This window comes from Lates calcarifer, linkage group LG10 (genome assembly GCF_001640805.2).
Source record: "Lates calcarifer isolate ASB-BC8 linkage group LG10, TLL_Latcal_v3, whole genome shotgun sequence".
In the NCBI taxonomy this organism is placed as follows: Eukaryota; Metazoa; Chordata; class Actinopteri; family Centropomidae; genus Lates; species Lates calcarifer.
In genome coordinates, this window is record NC_066842.1 from 15,914,658 (window position 1) to 15,936,725 (window position 22,068).

General features: G+C 39.9%; 1 protein-coding gene across 1 annotated transcript; it reads right to left on the reverse strand.

The window, feature by feature from the left end:
• Positions 1–1,337: 1,337 nt before the first annotated feature.
• rfx4 (regulatory factor X, 4) lies at positions 1,338–19,903 on the reverse strand. The gene is given in 19 exon segments (XM_018664380.2): positions 1,338–2,761; positions 5,718–5,856; positions 5,955–6,016; positions 6,018–6,121; positions 6,243–6,404; positions 7,362–7,481; positions 8,685–8,802; positions 9,307–9,401; positions 9,716–9,860; positions 9,983–10,041; positions 10,175–10,275; positions 11,088–11,251; positions 11,344–11,421; positions 11,901–12,114; positions 12,524–12,585; positions 13,974–14,097; positions 16,999–17,059; positions 17,221–17,307; positions 19,637–19,903. Coding segments are annotated over 19 exon segments (2,211 nt in total). The 5' UTR covers positions 19,680–19,903; the 3' UTR covers positions 1,338–2,488.
• Positions 19,904–22,068: the final 2,165 nt, after the last annotated feature.

The following is a 22,068-nucleotide window of genomic DNA, read 5'->3' on the forward strand; positions in this document are numbered from 1 at the left end:
TGATAATTTATTGTATATGACAGTGATGCTGCAGATGTTGAGGAAGTCATAAGTGTCAGAGCCACTTTGGCATCATATCATTAACTGGGATCAGGATATCCGTTGGCTGCAGCTGCCTTGCAGTCCTGGGTTTAACCTCAGTTGTTTCTGTGCTGTGAACAGAAGATTACCAGAAAATGTGAGTGTGGATGTGTGTATTCCTCCTACAGGCTGCAGGCTCCCTTCATTATCCTAAATAAAAATATTTTAGACAATGCACTGTTGCACATGGCTGCTTCAAATGAAACATTATCCATGTGTAAATACTGTGAGTTTAGAAATATTGGCCCAGTTTGAAATCCAAAACAAGAACTGCAATTGTTATACTTTACACACAAAGTAAGAAATTACTTTTTAAATAAAAAATATATTTTAGATTGTAGAGCACATTTCTTTTATAGCCTTCTTGAGCACATGACTATTTTTAAAAACAAAAGGGGGGGATTTGGTGAAACCACAGTATAAGCAGTGTTTCAGTTAAACCTACTGGCAGCATGTTTCTCACAGCTGACACTGTCCCTGTTCACACCCACACTCACCAATCTTCTTCTAAACTCCTCAGCGGATATTGATATTGACACTCAGGTCAGGTGATTAAATCACAATGAAAGCGGTCTTTTTCTTTTTTCTCACTATAAGCAAGTTTTCTGCATTCATTCAAAGTCTCAGTTGTGAATCCTGCAGGATTTCAGCGAGACATAACACAGAGGATCTATGTTCCAATAAATACAAACCTCAGCAGGGGTCAGAGGTCAAAGGTTACGGGACTGAGGTACAATGACCCTGGCACAGCAGGACATTCTCTCTATAGAAATGTAATTCTTTCTGCAGTGTGGCCCCTGTGCTACTCACCCAACCCCCCACTGTGTTGTCACTGGGGTGCATGGAGAGAGAAGTAAAATCAGCTCAGAGGACTTCAGAAAATGTTTTTCTTTTTCAGTAACAAAACATATATCAAGATTGTGAGGGACAGCTAAAACGAAATGATGAACTTTCAAACGGCAATGAACGTCAGAAGTTATAAAGTCAACACAAATATACCTTAAAAACCTCTATTTAAAACATTTGTTCAATAACATCTTATATTCAAGCATATAAAGTATAAACAGAGCAGCACTTAAAAGATCAAGACTCTGCTCCAGTGCTGACACTGATTACGACTATTAAAACAATACAATAATGTGTTCACCGTTTTTTTAACGTTTGGACATTTTTGTGTGTTTTTCCACAGACGGAGTAAAAGAAACAGAGGACAGAACAGGCAGAATAGAGAAAGAAGACAATTTGACAAAGATGACTCACTGTTTTAGATTGTGAAATTATTTATGTGGCAACATTTTCCCCACATACACATCAGTTTCAACCGTGATAGTTTAACAGTCACCACAAACGGTTTCCAGTGCTTTTATTTACAGAAAAGTGACTAGACTTGTTACTGTACACTTTGATATTTTCCCTTTTTATAAATACCCATAGGGTAATAGGTCCTCAGTAGCTTTGAGTGCATTATAAAACACACAACCCTAGGTTAATGCGTCCTTTACTAACCATACAAAACAGAGAACAAAGTACCAATTGTGACATAGAAAATAAAGGATACACCATGTTACAAAGTTACAGAAAATACATACTATATATATATTGTCACAGGAAAACAGCAGAAAAGCTTGCGACAGAATACACTCGTACAGTTGTTTTTGAGTCACAGCATTCAATCATTAAAAAAAAAAAACACTATCCAAGATGAGGACACCTCAACACACTGATCTCGGTCTTTCATGAGTTCATATCTATCACTTGTGATGTTTTGGCTTTGTGCCACTGTATGTATCTGGTGTCCCAGGAGAGCGTTAAGGCAGTGCAGTTCATCATCTTCCTGCAGCAGACTGAGGTTTATCTGCTGCAGCGAGCTCACGACAGGATGCTGCACAGTGCTGAGCAACAAGAGGAGACGGCGGTGTCACTGAGACTGTGCTGGCGTCAGTAACAGCTTGTGACACACTGATCTGTCAGACGCTGACACTACTGTCTGACGGCAGGTGGGATGATGCACGCACTGACTTGTGAGACTGATGAGGGGGAAACTCTGGCAGAGGTGTACATTCCTAAAAACAAAGGCACAGCTTGGCAGCAGCATTGCACTCTTAAAATGATTTTGCTGCAAGTTTTGACAATCTGAATGATTTAATATTTTTTCTTCCATCAACTGCTGAAGATTTTTTTTTTTTTAGGAAATTACACTGCAATCATCAGCGTGATTGACGTAATGAGTCTTTTTGAATTGCCAGGACGTCCATACCATGATTCCTACTACCTTGCATTGGTACTCTCCACTCCCTGCTCCTCTTTTTATTTGATGAACTTGATTGGGAAGTGTTCAGAGACTTTGCATCCACCAGTTTGGCAGGCCCGGAGCTTGTACATGGCTTTCCAAATCAGTGTTTAAAGGCTATTTTGCCCAGCCCGTGGTGGCCTCTCCGTTGATGTAGGCAAAGCCGGGGAAATGCTGCGAGTGTTCGTACTCTGAGTTCCTGCGTGGGCCCAGGGGAGAGTACATGTCCCCGGAGGTGGCATAGCGGGATGAATGCATAGGTGGGCTGGTGTAACAGCTGTTAGCGGGCGACACGTCCGGCCACCGGGGGGCGACAGGTGTGGGGTGTAACCGAGGAGTGCTGCCCATCAAGCAAGGCTCCATCCGAGACATCTGGCCATTGAGCTGGTACTGTAGAGAAGAAGAAGAGCAGAGAAGTTAGTGATGTAGTAAAGTTGAGAGAAACATTAAGTATACTGTAGACAGAGAAAAGCTGCAAGTACTAATTAATTTAATTATTAATTAATCTGCTGATTAGTGTCAAGAAAAGTGTCAACTCAACACATTTGAGGAGGTGGAGTCAGTTAATGTTTTGCACTTAAGTTGAAAAATGACTCAAACTATTAATTGATTATCAAAATAGTTGCTAATTAATTTTCTCAATTAACTGACTAATTGTTCCAACTCATTTCTGACGCATATTGTAAAAAAACTGTACATCAGCCAAAACAGCTCAAGGAGTGGACACAGAGTGATAAAAACTGAGGAGAAACATTATAACTTTCTCATGGACAACCTCTTAAAATATAAATTTGGCAGGAAATTAAAAAAAAAAAAAGAAATTCAGATCAGATTTGAGAGACCATTTCAGTTTTTTCACCCCATAATTTTTGATATGAATATCTTTCATTGATAATCTATCAATAAGTTTATCAATAAAAGGCTTCCAAAAGTTTTTTTTTTCCTCTGTTATTTAGGGTTATAGCCTGATTTAATTATTCAGTTAACTATTAAATCATATTATTTGTAAATGTAAATTCTCGTAAAGGAAAAGGAAGGGAAATAAGCTTGTTCACTGATTCATCATATCTGTCTGTTAAACATAAAGCTACAGACAGCAGCCAGTTAGCTTAGCTTAGCTTAGCAACTGGAGACACAAGGATACAACAAACCTGTCTCTGTCCGAGAAAAGAAATAGTTTAGCACATAACCCCTCCTATGCAGCGAACTGTCATTTTTACACTTTGGTTTTTGTGCAAAATAAACAAAAAAGATATCATGTGTGTATAAAATTAGAGGTGCTGTCAGGTGGATTTGTATTTCCAGACAGAGCCAGAGCAAGAGTGTTAACGTTTACAGTCTTTATGCTAAGCTAAAGGTTGAACGGTTTCATTAAATGAAAGTTTACATGGAATAAACTGGTGGAAAAATGCTGAATTGTTTATTCATTTATTGGTAGCAGTCACATTTTAACATACTGAGTCAAAAAATACTGCACAGGTGGGACTCAGCCTGTGAAACTCACTGTGTGCAACTTCTTAGCTGCAGTATATAAACTCCCCCCCATGCTGCTGAAACCTCCAACTCCCTAGAACATTTACAGAGGACATGACCTCAGTGTCCCCAAATGTAGCTACAGTCCTGCTGATATCATATTTGATCCTGTGTTCATCATGTAGCACTGGGTGTGAACTGACCCTGCCAATGGTAATTTCCTGTCAGGGGAAATTGCTTCACCAGTTGTACCAGACTGGTCAAAATAGAAAATTTAAGCCACTTAAGAAAATTAGACATCAGATGAAAATATGGTTTTTCCTGTGTTATTTTTGTTGCCTATGGTGACTGACCAGAAACAGCCCTGATGAAATCTGCCTGTTGACAAAAATATTTTGGACAGATGGGGACCCGTCAAAGTTTTCTGTTCACTTCAGCTCCATCTCCAACTTCTCACACAGACAAAGCTCCGGCATTGTGCCCGATTTAAGCTCAGACAGGCTTAAAAAAAAAGTGGAAGTAGCACCCTTTTCCCTTTTCTCACTAAATATAAACACGACAGTCGATTCCATTATGAGGGATCACGGCATGGAAAAAGACAGTCAGCGCAGGTCAGAGAGCAGAACAGACGGCTCAGCTGCCTCTTGTTCACAAGCAGAAAAGAGACCATTGAATAACAATATTTTAATAAACGCCCCCTTGCCCTGCTCTGTGGCTACTGGCTCAAACAGATGAAGAGACTATTGAGAACTGGAAAGAGGAGTAACAGAGCAGGGCCCCTCTTGGCCCTGGCCTGAGCCACCTTTCACTGTCTGCTTCCGCTGTGTGGAGAGGGTGAGTCGGGGACTTTTAGAAACACTGCGAGCGCTGAGGCCCAGCTGATCTCCTCCCACTAAAAAGGCAGCGGAGGCTGGAGGGCCCTTGACAGGAAATTACCATCAAAAGAGTAAACTCACACCAGTTGCTACATTAGCTGTAACATCAGCGACTCCATCTCGTCACAATAACCCCCTTCTCAAGTGTGCATCTTCTGTCTTTACAGGACAGTTCAAAGTCTGAGAGGCCAGTTGATTGATATTTTCATCCAAAAAACTCAAGAGCTGCTGATATAAAAAGGATCTGTGCTTCAGGATTTCCCCATACACTGTTTATTAAGATTTACATATATTTATACAGACTGTATTCTGACACATACTTCAGGGCATATTTATGCACATATGCTACTTTGTCCCCTAATTCTCACAATTGAAATAGCCAACATGGCTGCAGCTCGGTATTGTGGCTGCATTAGTTACAGTTTGGACAGTCACACAGACATATTTGCACATCACGTTCGTACTTTTTTGTGTTATTTAAATAATGTGACACTGGTTTCATTCCTCTCTATGGACATCAGCATAACCTGCAGCTTTCACTGTAAACTGCTCTCAGTGATGTGAAGTGACTACATACATTTACTCAAGTATTGTATTTGAGTAGAATTTAGAGGTATTTGTACTTACTTTCCATTTTATACTGCTTTATGCTTCTATTCCACCACATTTCAGTGGGGACATTGCTCTTTTAATTCCACTACATTTACCTGACAAGCAGTTTACTTTGCAGAGTAATATTCTGTTAATATATTGTTATAGATTAAACCACCCAACAGCATGTAAGGTGGATAAAATTAGTTCCACCTCAAGAAACTGCAACATTTAAATGTAACTCATATATTAATGTTAATCAATAATTCAGTTATTTATAATATTTGTCATTTACATCTTAAGTTATACCAACATAGATTGTGATAGGAAAAGAGATTCAAATTCATTGACTGATTCCATTTTTTGAAATACAGCATGGGTGAAATACATGGGTGACTGAGACTGACCTGTGCAGACGAGCGGTGGTAGGCGGAGTAGTGGAGGGGAGCTGGGATCGCCGGCTCATGGGCCAGACTCGGGTACTGGCTCTGGATGGAGTGAGGATGCTGGTTGGCGTAGCTGCCATAGTTGTAACTACCAGTATACCTAGAATAGAGTAAGCAATTCATTAAAAAATATTCAACACATTTTTAATGTTTCCAAAAGGCTTTGAGAATTACTTCAATCATAAAAATCATAATTACCCATGTTCCTCTCTGTGGGTGTAGACTGGCATCCGGTGGGCGGAGGATGGAGGAGGGACTGGAGCAGCTGCTCCTCATACAGGACAGCTGCTGCCCGGCCTCTGGAGTGGAGCCGCCTGCTGTTGTCACTGTGTATGTAAGGGACCAGGTATATGACTGAACAGCGCCTGGTAGACACATATATAGACACAGAGACAAATGTGTTGGCGCAGAAAAACTATGTGCAGTGAATCCTGTTAACCCCTGCTTATTTAAGATGTGTGTGTGTGACTGTGTGGCCTGTCTCACCTGTGGTGGTGGGGACTCCTGTGTACTCTGGGGACACGGCTGCTGTCGGGGAGCTGGCCGAGGAGACGCCCACAGAGTGGACTGACCGAGCAGGAGAGTAGGATCCTGGGGATGGGGAGGTGGGAGTGGTTTCTGTCAGTGTGAACTCCTCCTCTCTCTCTGCTGAAGGTGCGAGGAGACGACAGGCCATTAGACAATTTAATACGAGAGAGACGCCATGTTTGGTGTTTAGACGCCAAAATAAATCTAAAATATGCGATAAATGAAAGGATAATACCCGTCTGATAAAGTTCCCTATCATCCCGATTATTACTGCAGGTTTATTACAAGCTGGCAGCTATTTATGAATTTACTATAATACATCTAATACAGTAAATAAACCATTTATAAGAGAAAGGTCTGGATATAGGTACAGTTAACTGTCCCTCACTGCACTTTCACGTCACCAGTAAAATCTACAACAGTAAAACCAAGAACTGATGAGAGGAAACCACCTCATTTGAGCACTAAACACAAAAAAGACCAGGAAGTCTGAAGAGTTTCTGATCAGTCACCCCTAAATTTAGGTCCCAACATTGTCAAGACCTCAGTAATTTGACATTTCAAGTTGTACAGTCGAGAGATTTTTATGCTTTATATAATATTTTCAGAAGCACAGAGACTTCAAATAGAAACCAGCTAATTTTTAAAGAAAAATATATGGAACAAATTAGTAACTAATAATTATTTTCATTACTGATTAATCTTAGTATTTTCCAGTTCATTTTCTCAAGTAAAAAATGAAAAAAAATGAATAAATAAAATAAATGAAAATGCGCATTATAATTTCCTAAAACTCAAGATGATGTCTTCAGTTCAGTTCAGCTTGTTTTGTCTCACCAACAGTCCACAACCAAAGCTTTTAACTTTATTATCATATAAAACAAAGAAAATCAGCAAATCCTACAGTTGGAACCAGAATTTTGGGGATTTAAATGATAAATGATTCAACCAAACATACATTGTCTTGGAAATTTCCAGTGACATGCAGCTCAACTTCTTCCCCCAATAACTACACAAGACATTTTTTGCAGATGTGCTGTCAATGGTATTGATTAGCCCTGCAGGTAGCGGTCTCACCTGTGCTGCCCTCCCCCTTCATGGCTCTCATGAGGTCGTTGGCCCTCTCCTGGCAGTGCAGGGACTCCAGCAGGTAAAGAACATAATCGTCAAACATGAGATGGATCAGGTGGAAGGATCCTGCACGCAGACACACAGGAGAAACAAGTGTTATTTAGTTACATGTAATTAATTGTGGCTTAATGATGTGGTGACGGAGAGTGAGGCTCAGTTGTGTAAGAAAAAAAAAAAGATGCCTACGCATGTTTTGGGAAAGACATAAATGACGATGACCATTAAGACTGAAGTTTCTAAAAGCATCTGTTTGATGACATCACATCCTGCAGACTGACAGGATGGCCGCTGTTATTAAAAAGAAGCGAACGCGCCTGTTTCCTTGAACCGATTCAGTGCCAGAAATATGTCAGCTGACCCCGGGGTCGCACGGAAGATGAGACTGTGGCATGTGAGGGAGTGTCACAATTGTGTCATTGTGCCGGTCACTACTGCCGCTGCCGTGCGCATAATAAACACTTGTGGCTATTCAGGGGAGCAGGGTGTAATACTGACCGGTCATAAAATGGAAAAGACAGGCAAACACGTCGGAGAGAGGGGAGGGGCGTCTTTTGTTAATTAGCTGTTTGTGCACAGAGACCTGCTTTATCAAAACACTGCAACCAGCTGTGTCTTTGATATTCATAGACAGGGCCAAAGGACACAAGTACAGGAAAGAGAAGCCATTTTCTTTTCTTCCATTTCCACAGCTCTTCACTTATTGCAAACCTAAGTCATGCACAACAAGCTATTAAAACAACAGCCATTTTACTAGTTCCTTCTCTCCTGGTTCGACAATCACATATTTGTTAGTACCGAACTCATTCATAGACAATTTCTGAATGTTTAAACCAGTTTTGGTCATTAGTGGTGATGATATGGGGTGGGAACCTGCAAACAGACTTGTCTGAACAACTGGGCCTTTTAATATGGACATCCCTGGATTAGGCTAGATAGTGTGTTGTAGAGCAGAATGTAACTAAAACTCAAAGATCTCTAAAATACCATTACAAGATACAAGACTGTGTTTGCTATGTGATGTGAAGTGATGACATTGATGCTCATTACATGATCATTTAAGAGCTATACTTTTAGTAAACTTTTTAATGAGTTCTTCAGGTTGGAGAATATAAAAAATGTAAATTGGTTTGCATCAGATTTTATTTTTTGATCAAGCAGACAAAGCACCGCTACAGTATTGTTTGTGTCCTATAAATCCATGTGGTATGGTAACTCGTGTTTTTCCCATCTGTTGCATGAAGGAATGATGATAAAGCACAAGCAGCTCACCAAAGCTGGGCGCGCTGTGGAGGGTCATATCCCGGATAACTCTGGTACCGAAACACGACCACATCAGCAGGAACTGTTGGGCCACCTTCTTCAGGCACCCGGGCCTCTTCCCTGCCACCTAGAGAGAACATTTCCATGAGAAAAGATGGGGGAAGGGTGGGGATGGCGGGGTAGAATTAACCCCTGGGTCCGTATTGGGGCTTAACCCTCAGGAACGAAAAACATGTCAACAAGTCAACTATTTAATTTGCCCCCGGGGACACGCCTTCCTATTGAACTATTGTCTGGGCAGTCCAAGACGTTTCCAGGGCAACCAAATTTTACAAGCCCATATCTGGCCGTAATGGCCGCAAATGGGAAGCTTGAAGACATCATTAACTGGGAGGATTGCAGTGTAAGTGCCTCTGTGTAAGAAAGACACGCAGGGACGAGTGGCTTTCAGACGCAGGTGTCTTTTAAAGGGCAAAATGATCTGCTGTGCAAATACTTGAAATGTTTAGTTAAAATCACTTTTCAGAGACAAACATTTAAACTTCACCCATCCATCTTGAACTACAGACAAGGTAATTTAAACAAAAATGTGCTGAGTCAGACTGTGTATAATTTTTTTTTTTGGTCTGACCTTGACGACACAGCGGTCCACCATTGAGTCCAGCCACTCGATGTACGCCTCGATCGGAGACTGCTCCTCTAGTAGACGGTCAAACTCCTGATACACTGTGACAGGAGGCAGAACATCAGGTAACATAGGATTTAACAAATGGCAAGAGGCAAATGGCATCTTCATGTGACATCTTCTGCGTATCTGTGACCTCTGATCCCGTCAGGACTGATGATTGGAGATGCTCCGCAGGGTGTTTCAGAGGAGAGTGAACTTATTTAACCTTTTGGTCTCCATCATTAAAGCTTTGACTCTGCTGGTCGTGGGAATGATTGTCCCTCAGGGTGTTGTTTTTGTGGGTGAGTTAAGTGTAACTCTCTGTCTCTGTCTGGTGTGTAAGATTGAAGTCAGTTGAAGTGCAGGGACTTACAGTGGATAATAAGCTGCCTGTGCTCCTCCTGTGAGTCCTCCATGGTGTAAAGTGTCTGCTTGGTGATGCTGTTCAAGTCCACATTCCTCCAGTCCTCCAGCATTTGGAAGGTGATGTCGGCACTGTTTATCACAGTCCGCGATGCCTGGGGACAGATATATCAACAATATTACTTACACAAACATACCCATATCCCTTATCAGCTGTGTTTGTTCATATGGATTTTATTAAAAAAAAAAAAAAAAACATTCAGACCACGATAGGCACCTGACAAAGATGGTTTAATGATGTTTGTCGCTTTAGAATCTGAGAAAATCTCCTCGATACTGGAAACAGAAAAGGAGAAAAAACATGGTTACTCCTGTGAATCATTATTTCTTCTCTTCTGTCTTTTTAAAAAAAAATAAAAATGAAGAATCTCTATTTTCTTATGATGTAAAATGGGAATTTCATACTCACATTCAAATTTGATATTTCTCAGGTTTTCAGGAAGGTCATGAAGTGCTATTTTAAGCCACTCATCAAGCTGTTTGGCAAATTTCCGAATAACCTGAGTCAAACTGTGTACATGAGGGAAAACAGAAACACAATAAATACCTCAGCTTTCAAATAGGTCTTCTACTCACAATATCAATTCATAGCAACATATATATTTAAAAAAGCCCATTACAATCCTCAAATTGTTTCTTTTGAACAAAACTTAAAGCTGAGAGCAACTGAGATGTGGTGAAAAGCTACAGAAAAAGCCAGTAAGTGGACCTTGAGTTAAGTTTTATTCACGTGTGACAAATCCACACATTTGAGAAGCTGGAACAGTGGAGGATAGTTGTTTTTTTGAAAAGTACTTCGAATAATTAACTGAGTTTTTCACCTGACTTTATCCTCCTCTTCTTCTCAAACTATCTTTTAAACGTAATTGCTCTCACATTTTCAACGTTACTTGTCAGAGTAAAGTTGAAAAATGTTGCTGCACACCCTTAAATAACTTTTTTTTGGGAAAAGAAGTAAGTACAAAACATGCTATGGAGGTGCAAGAACAATTTGTTCCACATAATAATACACTACCTATGCAGCAGTGTAATATAGTAAAAAGTATAGTATAGTAAGACGTGCATAAGTCTTGAGGTACATGATATTATTAATAAGACAAAAAGTCTAAAGATCAGTAAACTGAACTAAATGATGCTGTCACTGTTAATACAACAGTTTCACTTCACACTGAAGGTTCACACAAATAAAAACAAAAGTCTGTTGATAAGTCAGAGCAGTGAAAAACATACCTCACATCCAGCTGTAAAAAAAAAAAAAAACAGATCGGAAAATGATACAAAACTGACTCACAGTAAGAGCGAAGGTTAGAACACCCACTGACCTATCAGGCAGTGCTTGCAGGACGGTGGGCATCAGCACCCCAGAGATGGCCTTGTAGAGGATGGAGTCACAAACACCGACTATGTTCACCACCGTGGGGGAGCCGAGGACAGGGAGCATGTGGGGCGGCATGCCCTGCCAGAAGTGCAGCAGGAAGCTTTGGACCTGCGGACACCACAGACACACAATATTGTTCATTTTAACACAATTTGATTTTTAATTTTTTTTTTAATGGCTTAAAACAGAAGGATCCTTGCCTCGTCAAAGTTGGCTCGAATAACAGTGTCCAGTATCCTCTGACAGTGCGTTCTGTACATCATGATGAAGGTTGACACCTGTGGGCAACAACAAAGTATTAATCTAATTGCATCACAAGCTTAACAGCTTTTTTTTTCTCTTTTGGGGAAACTACAAAAACAGTGGTACAAAAACAGGAGAATAAATCTTGAACAAAGCATGTGAACCAATAAATACATGTAACAGGTCTACGCTGGAGCGGAGTAATATAAAACGAGCTTTAGAGATCAGCAAAACACAAACCATTTAAAATCATGGCCCCTCTTTAAAAGCCGGACAGCTAGTGCCTGTCCTTTGTCCATTGCTAGATCTTATTATCTCCCCCAAAAGATTAAGAGTTAGTGAGGAGCCAGCATATAAATCCTCAGGGTCCTTCTCTAAACGCAAACCCAGTGAAAATCCAGATAAAAGAGCCAGAGGGGGCGCAGAGATGGTGAGATGGCAGGGAGAGATGGGACGAGAGTGGTGAGGGGGGTGGGGGGGTCTGTAAGGATGGACTTTTAAAACTCCTGTTTACCCTCTCTTCTGGCAGGCTGGCGGGCAAATTTAGGTCTTTGACATTTGGAAACTCTGGCAGGAGCGTCCCCAGTTTGGAGCGTGGTGAATACGCCACTGTCTGCTTCGTGACCTCTTTCTTCCCCGTCTCGTTCACCCACGCCGCTCCCTTTTTGGAGTACATCACGTCATAATACTGAGAGCTCTCCTTCACCGCTATGCCATAGTAGTGATACCTGAGGAGGACAGACGGTGCACAGTTTGTTCTTCCCTTTGTCAGATTTTATATAAATATACAGCATATCACCGTTTCATCAAATGGCCTTCTCCTATCAGATATTTATTATTAATTTAAAAAATATTGAAAAAACCTAGATGTATGCTACAATATCAGATCTTTATTTTTATCATCTGTGATAAATCAGATAAATTTCTATCAAGCTGAGTTACTGTAGATTTCCAGTAAATTAAGAGAATAGATTTCCTTTCTTATTTAAAAAGAATGCCCCATGTTTGCTCTAATTTTTTTTTTTTGTTTTGTTTTGTTTTATTTATTAATCTATTTTTTGGTTATTTTGTTAATATTTGGACAACTGTATTATGTTTTGAATGTTTATGACAAAAACTGAAACTAATCCAACTTACTTCGACTGCCCTCTTGTTCCCAGTCTCCTGGTAGTCAACGCTGGAAACTGCTGCCTTATGATCTGTTCATTGTAGGAGAGAAAAGTTGTCAGTGTGCTGCAATTACACAGAGAGAGGATGAACTTTTTTGTTTTTGGAGTTATATCAGATTCATCTCATTCCTAACAGTAAAGAGAAAAATAAAAGGAGATGGAAACAGGTGACACAGTCAAATAAGATCTTTATAGTTGTAGAAATTACTGTATAGTACACACAGTAATACACAGTAAAACCTTATACATTACTTAACAGAAGACACTGTGCTTGTACAGTATTTTCACTTCTTTATGATTAAGGGTTTAATAAAGTTTGTCAGCAGAACAACATGAAGGTCTTATAGCTGTGTCCACAGGGAGGTCTGTGAGGAAAATAAAAGCTTTGAGAACCATCCATTTATGACATCCAGGGGTATTACTTTTTTTTCTATATCAACATTCTCCCCTCATCCATCCACCCACCCATCCTCTCTCCTTCTCACTCTCTTTCTCTTCTCCACTCCCTCCTTCTTCCTTTCCTCTCTTTTTGTCCAAAGAGATTGGCTCCTTGGTCCAGCTCCTGGTGCAGAAACTTTAGCAAACAGTGTAGCTCTCCATTGTGTGGGATGAAAAAAGAGGCCAAGCTGTGAAGTTTCTGTCAGGCCCCGCTTGATAAATGAGCAGACAGGGAGGCAGTCCGGGCCCTCTCTCGTTTTTTTGTCCTGAATCAATGAAGCCTTCCTAAAGGACACCCCACACTGCTCCAGCCACTGATCTAACATTCCGCAACATCTCACCCTTCCAAATTTCCTTTAATTACACATTAATCCAGGCCCCTTCTCTTTTTCAATATCTTCCGACAGGAGCTGTGGAGGGGCGGGGGTGGGCCCAGGGTTGGGGGTTGGGGCCAGAGTCCAGGGTACAGGGGATGGCTGGGGGTAGGAAGGCTGAGGAACTTCTTGGGGTTGTGGGAACAGACGAAAGCACATCTCCTTTGGCTCTAGATTATGTGTTCAGTGAACGACCGCAGAGCTTTGCTTCACACTGAGCTGCAGTTGATATTACTTCAACACAGCAGCCAGAGCTGCAGCACAAAACCAACCCAGGCATGAAATGGTCAGGCTAACGCTTATGGCTGATTGACTGGATGAGATTACTGCTTTCATAGGGGCTAAAACATCTGACTGTTGTTTGTATCTTCTAATACATACTAAACCCTAGAAAGCTGAGAGAAATCTCTGCGATCAATGTTGGGGTGCTGCCCTGTTTTCAAAGAACTGCTCAATTGCAGCTCATAATCATTAACCAAAAAACATTTTCACAGAAAAACACTCACTGCAGATGTTACAGACATTACAAGACAGTTTTGAGTTAAACTGGATGCAGGTGGGAATGTTGAGTTTAACCTTCATCTTTATGAACGTTTTGAATCTTACCTTTCCAAAGCTGGCTGCGTTCACTGGCTGCGTGTCGTGCTTCTCGCTGAAGTCTAGGTAATGCATGTAGAGGGCACTTCGGGGGATGCACACACCTTCGGCTATCTCATAGTTCTCCTCTAGCCTGTGAATGACAAGGAGATTCATCAGTATCTTAAAAATAAACAAAGTGTGGTACTTGTTAACACAATATTGTTAACATTAATGAGATGAAATGAGAGGTTTGTGGAATTTCTTCTAAATATGGTGAAAAATATGCAAGAAAAATATGAAGTGTGACACACAAACATAAAGAGCCACAATCAAAACTGAAAAACCACAAATCATATAACATTAAAAAATGTTTAATGTTATATTATATAATGTTATATTTAATGTTATACAATTAAAAAACAGCATCTTTATGTACATTAAAGTAGCAACAAGTCTGCACATTCACAGAAACACATCATCACATAAAGCAAGATGGACAATTAATGCATCTACATAGACGTTAAACGCTATAGATGGCTCCAAACAGCAAGCACCATGAGACAAGCTGTCTCACTTAGCAACGCATACTGCTGCACACATCTTTTCATCTGTGATATTTAGACCCTAAACACGACAATGTGGATCTTATTACTCTCAGGGTTACATCATCAACTGCTCCTGTGGTGATACATATGTAAAAGAGAATCCAAAAGCTGATTTTCCTGGTGATAGTAAGCAATCTTGTTTTGTTAACAGCTACAGTGGAAAAATTCTGATAAATTCTAGGCATATTAAATTTTTAATGAAATATTCCCAACATCGGACATTTTATATTTTCAAACCTTTTACAGTGGTCATGTATGTGTATGTGTGTGTGTGTGTGTGTGTGTGTGTGTGTGTGTGTGTGTGTGTGTGTGTGTTTGGATTTTTATCTGTAAATGGTTTCGTCATCTCCATTAAGGTATATTTTTGGTATTAGCACTGATTAAAATTTCTCTTAATGTGAAAGGGTTGTGAGTACTGCCGATTCCAATGAGCAGCAAAATGAACAGATCTCTTCACTTTCTCCATGTCACTGATTTGTATTTTGTTGTGTTGTGTCACAATCAGCTGTCTGAAAAACTTTGTTGGCATCACTGATGTGGCTCTGAATTGGTTCATCTCTTATCTGTCAGGTCTGTCTTTGTTATGCTTGGAGATGCCTCCTCTCTTTCGTGGGGTCCCCCACGGGTCTATTCTGGGTTCCCTTTTATTTACTGTCTACATGCTGCCCCGGGGGCCAATCATGTGTAGACATAAAACTGATTTTCATTGCTACGCGGATGATACACAACTGTATGTTCAGATAAAGTCTGGAGCCATAAATGTGTCCTTTTTTATCTCCTGACTTTCTGAAATTAAAAACTGGATATCCAAAAATGTGGTATTTGTTGTAATTGTTTTAAATCATTTCAACATGTTTAATCATTTATATGTTGGATTGTGTTTACTTCTATTCTTTGTTTGCTATAGAATAAAGTTATTTTTAAATGCTGTGATACTTTTTGTTTGTGTTGCAGTATTTCTGCCCCCAATGGTCCATTAAAAGTAATCATGTAATGCAGCTTTAAAGCCTCTTCACTGTCAGTGAAACTTCTGAACGTGTCTTCCAGTTTGCAAATACAAAATGTGTTGAGGGACACATCATTACCACTGACCTCTGATGTAGCATTAACCACACACATGTTTTTCAGCTTGAGAATGATTTCACCTATTTTTGTGCACACATTGATATTCAGATTTTAGTTTGAGAATTTGTGTATTTACTGTAGTCTTCGATATGTTTGGAACAACTCCTTTTCTAATAAATCAAATATTTTTATAATAGGAGGATGTTATTTCTAGTAAATTTTAATGTCTATCCTCTTTACACCCACAGCCTTAAACACTGAACCATGGAAACTATCATGTGCAGTTTGGACCAGGTCACTTCTCTGACGGACAGAATGGGAGAGTTAATGTTTAAAGGAGCAACAAATTGATTACAAAGGGGGAAATTCACAGCCTGGACCTTCATGAAGTCAGCAAACTACACATTCATTTATAATGTTGATAAAAATATTTTCTATGCCTTTATGAGATTTTTTTTTACTTTATTTCTAAATCGTATATAAATCCCTGTTATATTGCACAAATATATAGACCTGATTTTACTTTTGTCCAATACTCCTGTGAGCATGTGTCCTCTCTGGTTTAACAATGAAAAAAATCAAAGAAATCATCATTACCTTTGTAAAAGCAGATATTGTTTACTTTTAATGAAACAACCTGCTAAAATTTAATTATCACAATCATTACAAGCGCCAGTTACAATAGCATTAATGTCTATAATGCCTCTCTTTATAAAGGACATATAATAAAAGATACATTGACTCCACTCATGTTCCTCACTCTGGGTTTAAGCCCCCCACAGTGCAGGTTAAATCAGTATTAATATTCATTTAAGCCCATGTGTGTTTTGAATGCCATTAAGTGGTCATGGGGCGGTGCAACAGGCAGGCACATAGAGACTAAAAGTATGTGTGAGGTTTGTATTTTACACATGTGGAGGATGTGAAATAAATAAAACCTTATCTGATAAGATGCAAGTTTAAGGTTTGAAAAACAAAACAAATAAGGTTTCTCTAAATTATCTTCCCTGTTATTACTTAATATACAAAAATATGTTCAGTATGTCTCACAAATATTTTTTTTAAGTATTTGAGCTGTGCCTGTGATGCAGTGGAAAGAAACTAGTGTGTAAACCTGTACAACTGCAAAATAAAATGGACTTGACGTTTTACATTCTGTTATGTTGAACACAATGAAAAGCTTCAATTAAAACAATGGTTTACTAAAAAAAACTTTTTTCTGGCCACATTATATTTACATTAATTCACTATATTTGATTCTAATTATTGCTATTTGACAAAAAAAATGTTATTCACATTTTCTCACTGTTATCTCATTCAATTTTACAGATGAGTGAAGGAAAAAAAAAAAACAACAACATTTAGCTTTGTTCTTAACTTACCATTCCAGAGTAGCCGGTGTCGAATGTGGTTTAGAGGCTCTGTTGTTTTCTTTTTCTTCATCTGTAACATACAACACATTTAGGATTTTACATACAACCCACACAGTGCAAAACATTGATTTGAGATTTACAAATGACGTCTGGGAAACACACAACACAGCAGGTTACCAGATTCCTTGGTGAAGTCAGTAGCTTTAGTGTAATAGTGTTTGTCCTGCTTACGTTCATCGTTGGACATGTTCCCCAGAGACGTGTGACTGGAGTATCGCTTGCTCTCGCTCTCATTGAGGCATCTTTCAATCCAACTCTCTAAAAACACATGAAGGACCACAGATCACTTCTCAGTACCACTTAGAAAAAATACATTTTATGTTGTTATTTAGACAGAAGTGATTATGAAATTAAGACTCTGCTCAGAAGAATATAATTGTAAGAATTTAACAGTGCACCCTTTTTTTGTCATTTGGGCAAAATTAGTTTTTTGTTTTTCAATTTTCACTCAAACTGTCAATTTAAAAACTCACTTTCTGTACTAAACTCAGAGCTAAAGCTTTATTTACATTATCAGTGCCACTGCCTATATAGGACACTTTAAATGTCACTTCTGTGACAGGGCGAGCTGACAACAATCGATTGTATGGGCAGCGCTGCAGCCATGGCTCTATTTGAGATGTTTTCACCAAGACGGCAGGAATCCAGCATTGTTCCCAGGAGACCTACGAGCGTACACACTTGCTTAAAAGAGCCTGTGCGCATTACTGAAGCAGTCTGCTGGAATAGAGGCCATTGTCCTGTTTTAATTTCTACTTAGAAATAGCTCGACTGGTGTGCTTTCTGTGACCGAGCTGCAGCAAAACACCAAAGCTTTCATGTAGAAACTGCCTGACAGAGTGGAAATCCATTTAAAATTCTTTTATTTGTTTCCAAAAAAGTATTCAGTGTTTGATAATGTAGTGTAATTAAGAAGGAAATTGGGTGTGATTCATATTCTTCTTGTTTATTTAAATGCAACAAAGCATTTTCTGAATTTTATTTTTCTGTGATTATAAACTACAACTTCCTCTTCATCAGCCAGTTGTATAAAACTGAATGTCCTAAACAGGGAGAAGTAGAATATTTTCAATTAAATCAGTGAATAAAAACTCTAAACTCTAATGTAATCTAAAATGGAAATGAGCAGCAAAGATGCCTCAGAAGTTTATGCAGTACATACACCAGTAAAGTAAAAGTGCTACATGAGTTACTTCTAACCTCTTCAACAAATATTCACATAATATTTCTTGAAATTGTGTAAATCTCTTTTTTTCCTGCATGTGAACTGACAACAGTCACCATAGCAGCTGTTGCTAGGACAGACTGTTGGCAGGACGACCTGTTGGTGCAGCTCACAGGGGGATTCAGAGGAGGTCACAGATATTGAAAAGTTTTAGAAGTTTACACTTGATGAGGATCTGCATCTTGATGTTGGGCACGTGCTGACAGGAAAAAGATCAGGCTGCAGTTAGCGCCTCATCGTCTCTGTACACAGACGTGGAGGAAGATTTTTCTATTTATGTTAAATAAATGATTAGCTTACTCTTTAATTGTCTGTAGTGAAGTAGTTGATTGTAACTACATCACCACCTTTACATTACTGCTGATTATTAGTAATGTGATGCCTGTTACACAATAAAAAAACCTCACAGCCTAAACATTTGCATATTAACTTTGAATAAAACGCAACAGGTGTCACTGACATTTCTCATCATTTGCTGACAGCATTTGTTTCTGTCCACCTAAAAAAAGAAAAGAAAAGAAAAACAAACCCTGGAAATGAAAAAGTGAATCCACTGAAGTGAAGCTAATTCTCCACAGAGGCTCAGATCTCAATAAGTTGGGGATCTAAATAATTGGATTAAATTTGATCAACAAGTGAAACGGATGTTCACTCATCTATTAACACACATTCAGGACTTAACTACTTTACACTGCACTACTGCACTGCAAATGTGCTTTTTTTGTGTGTCCGAGGCTAAATGATAATTCACTGACCAAACTTTTTTTTTTTAAACAAATAACCCCACAGCATAATTAGTTTTCTTCAACCCTCTAATCAGATAATTTTACTGATGAATTCACAGTAAAATTCAGTTTGAAGTTTAATAAATGCTTTAGTTTTGGACTCAAAAAACAGAGAAATACAACAAAAAGAGCAGGTGCATGATACTTTAAAAAGCACCACATTGTTTTTATTTCTCCACCACTGATGACCAGTGCAATTTTTAAAAATAGACCGAAAATAAAAAACCGCAGGAAACTACTTGCTCAAGAAAACACTGTAGATTAAGGACTGTTCCCTGCTTTCTGTGACTTTTCTTTAATCGACGGACAAGTGTGTTGTGTAACTTAACAGCACTTCCCATAAATGTGTGTGACCAAAAAGACTCCTTCATGAATAACACAAGTAATTTAAAACTCTAAAAAAAATGAGAAAAAGGACAAAATCAACACCCAATCATCCAGACGCCTCCTCTGAATGACTACAGAGAAAGTTTGAGACTTTCAGTAAAGTGCAGCGGCAGAAACTCGCCCCAACATTTCTGAACAGAAGCTGATTTTCTAAATGCACCCATATAAGCAAGAGTTTAACAGGACTGACCTGTGGAATCCATATCAGGCTCCTCCAGCAGCCCGCAATGCATCCTCTTCCCATCAACAACACTGGCTCCTCCAAGAAAATGGCTTAGTGCACGTTTCCCCCTCCTCAGCGGCTTCTCCCCTTGTCTCGCTCAGTGTTTTCCGTGACCACTGCCCGTCACAGGAGATGTTGAGGATCTGAGGTTCGCCCAGAGAGGGGTGGTGTTGGCGGAGGAGAGGGAGGGGGAGGTGGGAATAAGGGAGGAAAAAAGAGGGGCGGGTGGGGGGGTTGGGGGGGGTAGAGACTCCAGAAATCCAGCGGGGGGAAAGCCAGACCCGTCAAAATGTTTGCTGATGTTTCATGGGAAAGGGGCTGATTTTATAGGAGCCCTGATGGGGACATGTCATTGATAGGCTTGGAAGGCTGATGAATGGCCCCAAGTCAGATGGGGATGTGGCAAGGCTCACTGGAAGTCTTTTGTGGGGCTGTTTTGAATAAGAAAAGCTCCCTCCCAACGAAAAAAAAAAAGAGGCTTAGATCTACGCAGTCCTAACACTGTGGCCTCCCCGTCTTCCATTATGGCATTTAATACGTTTTTATACACCCCCGAGCTCCAAATAAACATACATCCCTACACAACTGCGACTCCTGCCTTTTCCTTCTGATTGTAACTCCCACTTCACATCCCACGGACACTTGTTGCCACATTTCCTCCGTTTATCACCTCATCTCACCATTAAACCATCTTCGCGCTAACTTTTCCACAGAGTCGACGTGTCATGCCACGCATCCCGACAAGCTAAAACTTCACTGAGTGTGAATTTTTTTGATGGAGTTCTCACCTCTTTTTCGCTCACTCTTTTGCTGTGGCAACCTTATTTTTGGTGTGCCTCTGAGAAGAGGGAACGGTCACAAAGGGGGGGAAGTAAAAGTGCAAAGCCCGAGGCTGGGAGGGCTCTGATGGAGTGCCTGAGAGCTGGAGAAGGGAAAGCTGTGATTAGAATATGAATGGAACCACAGGAGAGGGGGAGAGGAGAGGGGAAAGAAGAGGGGAGAGGAGAAAGGCGGATTATGGCTGAATTACTCACCACACCATGGATAGCAAAGGAGGACTTTCTCCTCCAGTGCGCAGGCGTGGGCACCGTCGCCGCCGCCGCTCACCAACACACACACCGTGCAGCCACCTAGGAGCACGGGTGGGACAGGGTGACAGCAACACGCCGTGGGACGCTGTGCACAGGGTCAGAGTTGAGGGTTAAAATGGGGATGTGCATCTGTTAAGACTGATGTAGGAAGCTGCTGGAATAAGTGAAAGATGAGATGATTTAACAAAAACAGAATAATTTTTGATGCATCTTCACAGACTCTTTAAGTTAAACAAGAAAAAAACCATAACAACACTTTAATGACTCAATATTCAAAGGCCTAAATGGTGGCTGGTGCAAAGCCGTGACCTCAAAGGAGGATCTAATTAATTTCTGTCAAATAAGGAGAGGGTGGAGTCTGTATCTCCCACAGTGGACGTCCTTTTTTTTCATCCTGTTATCTGCTTATTAGAGCCTCATAAAATAGGACAGGTGCAGCCACCAAAAGACCCTCTTCCACCCTTCCTATTCTCACACACTCTGCCGGCACAAACGGATGTGTACTGCTTTTGTTCAGTGAAAAGGCCCCAGTTGAGTTGTGTGTGTATGTGCGAGTGGGGGGTATGGTTACGCTACATACGACATGTTGGTGGTATTAAGGCTTCGGTTTAAAAGAGGAGACCCTATGATTCAAAGCGACTTGTTCTTCCTGCTGACATGAATGAAGCTGTTGCTGTTTATTTCTACGTGTTGTCACTGAGCAGTGTTTGAACACCCAGCTGTCTGCTTATCATATGACGTTTAAATGAGACTGGTTCTCCTCTGTCTACTGAGAAACCTAAAAGAACACAGGTTCGATAAATAAATAAATAAATAACAGCCACAAATAAAACTCCCTGTGATGGTTTTGTGAGCAGGCACTTAGTTTCTTTTATGTGTCAACATAAAATCTGGATGTTGGTCTAATACAGACTGAGCAATATATAATATTATTAATGATTTTCAGTAAAGATTAGTTGCTTCATCAACTGACCAGCAACAATTCTTATAATGAATTCATCATTGTAAGCCATTTGTAAAGAGAAAATGCCAAAATTGTCTGTATCCAGCTTCTGAAATGTGAATAAATGTAAATATAAACTGAATATCTCTGGGCTTTGGACAGTTTGATGAAATTTTCTTGGGCTTTGTGAAAATGCGACGGCCATTTTTTTCACAGTTTTCTGGTTATTTTTTATAGAGCAAACAATTTATCAGCTAACCAAGACAAAAACCGGCATTATTAATGATAATGAAAAGAATCAATGGTTGCATGCTAAAAAAAACTAACATTAGTTACTTAAGTTTTTACTCTACACACATGAAGAA